We start from the raw sequence: 2,191 nt of genomic DNA, 5'->3' as shown, positions 1-2,191 counted from the left end.
AATAGGGTCCCTGTGTTCCTGCAGGGTCCGCTATGCCCCCATGGGGTTCTCCATGCCCCTATGGGGTCCCCACGGGATCAGCATGCCCCTCTGTGGGGTCCCCATGTACCTGTGGGGTCCCTGTGTCCCCAGTGGATCCCCCTATATTCCACCCATGCCCCCAAGAGATCTCCATACCCCTGTGGGGTCCCCACACCTCTACCATCTCCCTGAGGGTCCCCCATGCTCCAATGGGAATGCTGTGTCCTGTGGGGTCCTCCATGCCCATACAGGGTCCCCATGTCCCTGCAGGGTTCCTTCTGTTCCTATGGGGTCCCCCACGTTTCTGTGGGATCCCTCTGTCCCTATGGAGTCTCCATGTCCCTTTGGAGTCCCTACGTCCCTCTACATCCCCTGGCACCCCCAAACCACCAAGAGATGTCCAGACTCCTACAGTGTCCTCACACCCCTATGGGGTCCCCACACCCTTTATGCTGACCCCATGCCCACCCCAGCTCTAGGCTGCCCCAAAATGCTGTTCCCCTGTGTCCCCAAGGCTAGGGACTGTCCCCCAACCTCACCCCGAGTGGTGCCAGCCCCTGTGTCCCCTTGTCCCCCCACATACGGGGCTCCTCAGGCTGGGGCCAGACACGCTCGGGTCTCCTCCTGCTCGGGGGCTTGGGGGGCTTCTGTTGCCGCCGGATGTACTCGACTGAGGACACAGAGGGTGGCCCTGGCTTTGGGGTGCAAGGTGGGGGGGACATCCCCTCCATCCCTCCCTGCAGGCCAGGGGACCCTGGTGGTCCTCCCACCTGCACCCCAGCACCGTACAGTCCTCGTAGTCCTCCCGCTCCAGCTGCTCATTGTAGTCCAGAGTCGGGGGCTCCGGCTCCTCGGGAAGCTCTGCAGAGAGGGGACACGGGGGGAAGGGGCACAGGTGGAACTGGGGTGCAGGAAGGGGACACCAGAGAGCAGGGAGGTGGCCCTGGGGTGCAAGGTGGTGGCACTGGGACTCAGGGAGGTGGCACCAGGATGCAGGGAGGCAGCACTGGGACACAGGGAAGTGACACTAAGGATTAGGGAGGTGACATAGGGGTGCAGGAAGGTGGCAAGTGGGAATAGGGAGGTGGCCGTAGGTTGCAAGGGAGTGGCCCTGGGGAGCTGGGAGATGGCATTGGGGTGCAAGGAGATGACATTTGGGGAGAGGGAGGTCGCACCGAGGCGCAGTGGGGTGGCCCCAGGCTGCAGTGGGGTGGCCCCAAGACAGGGTGGTGGCCCTGAGGGCTGGGCACTCACCTGGCTGGGGCTTGGGGTCCCAGTCCTCCCGGCCCAGCCCCCAGCGCTCACTCTGTGGCTCCTCCAGCTCCCCTGGGGACAGGGACAGAGTGAGGGGCTGGAAGGGCCCCTCAGGGTCCCAGCATGCCCCTCATCTACCCTGTCCTACAGCAGGAAGAGGAAGGTTAGGGGGACAGAGAGGGGGACTCCAGGGGGACAAAGCCACTAGGGCAGCTGAGCAGGACATGGGGTGATGCTCTGCTCTGCTGAGACCCACCACCCCAACACAGCCCACAGTGAGGGATGTCCCCAAAACTCACCTTGGCCACCTCCATCCTCTTCCTCCTCTTTGTAGTGTGAAGGCTCCAGGAACTCAGGTGCCCCCTCATCATCCTCGCCCCACAGGGGCTGTGGGGTGGTGGGGGGCTCTGGGGAGAAGCTTGGTGGCACCAGTGGCTTCTTGCCAGAGGGTTTGGTGGCCTTGGGTGACTTCTCCTTGAGTGGCTTCTCCTTGGGCTTTTTGGAACCTTTTGGGGTTTTTTCAGAGCCTTTGGGGTTTTTTTCTGAGCCTTTTAGGGGGTTTTCAGAGCCTTTCGGTGGCTTTTCCTTGGGTTTCTTGGGGGGTTTGCCCTTGCTCCGGTCCCTGTCTTTGTTTTTGTCCTTCTTGGGGCTCCGGGGTCTCTCCTTGGGCTTCTTGGGAGGCTTGGGGGGTTTTTCCTTCTTCCCCTTCCTGGGTTTCTCAGGCTCCGTCAGCGGCCCTGGGGAGTCTGGGGGAGGGAGGGGGCGAAAAGGAGGGGCAGCCGCCCCGAGGTGGGGTGAGGGACGGTGGGGCCGGGCTGAGGGGTCCCCCCCGTCCCGCCTCCCCCCGTTCCCCGTGGGATGGCGGTGCCGGTCGCTCACCGGTGCCGGTGCCGATGCTGAGGTCGGTGCCGAAGCT

General features: G+C 63.7%; 1 protein-coding gene across 1 annotated transcript in view; it reads right to left on the bottom strand.

Moving 5' to 3' along the window:
* Nucleotides 1–2,191, bottom strand: part of AEBP1 (AE binding protein 1) — an 8,502-nt gene that overhangs the window by 4,914 nt on the left and 1,397 nt on the right. The window contains exons 2-6 of the mRNA XM_029963968.1: nt 2,155–2,189; nt 1,575–2,021; nt 1,276–1,347; nt 811–882; nt 601–691 (exon numbers count right to left, since the gene is read on the bottom strand). Coding sequence (XP_029819828.1) covers nt 601–691; nt 811–882; nt 1,276–1,347; nt 1,575–2,021; nt 2,155–2,189 — 717 coding nt within the window. The remainder of the gene's footprint in view (nt 1–600; nt 692–810; nt 883–1,275; nt 1,348–1,574; nt 2,022–2,154; nt 2,190–2,191) is intronic.

This window comes from Manacus vitellinus, unplaced genomic scaffold (assembly GCF_001715985.3).
Source record: "Manacus vitellinus isolate BGI_N305 unplaced genomic scaffold, ASM171598v3 scaffold_105_pilon, whole genome shotgun sequence".
Lineage (NCBI taxonomy): Eukaryota > Metazoa > Chordata > Aves > Passeriformes > Pipridae > Manacus > Manacus vitellinus.
The sequence above is the reverse complement of the archived record's forward strand: the minus strand, read 5'-3'. Positions and strand labels throughout refer to the sequence as shown.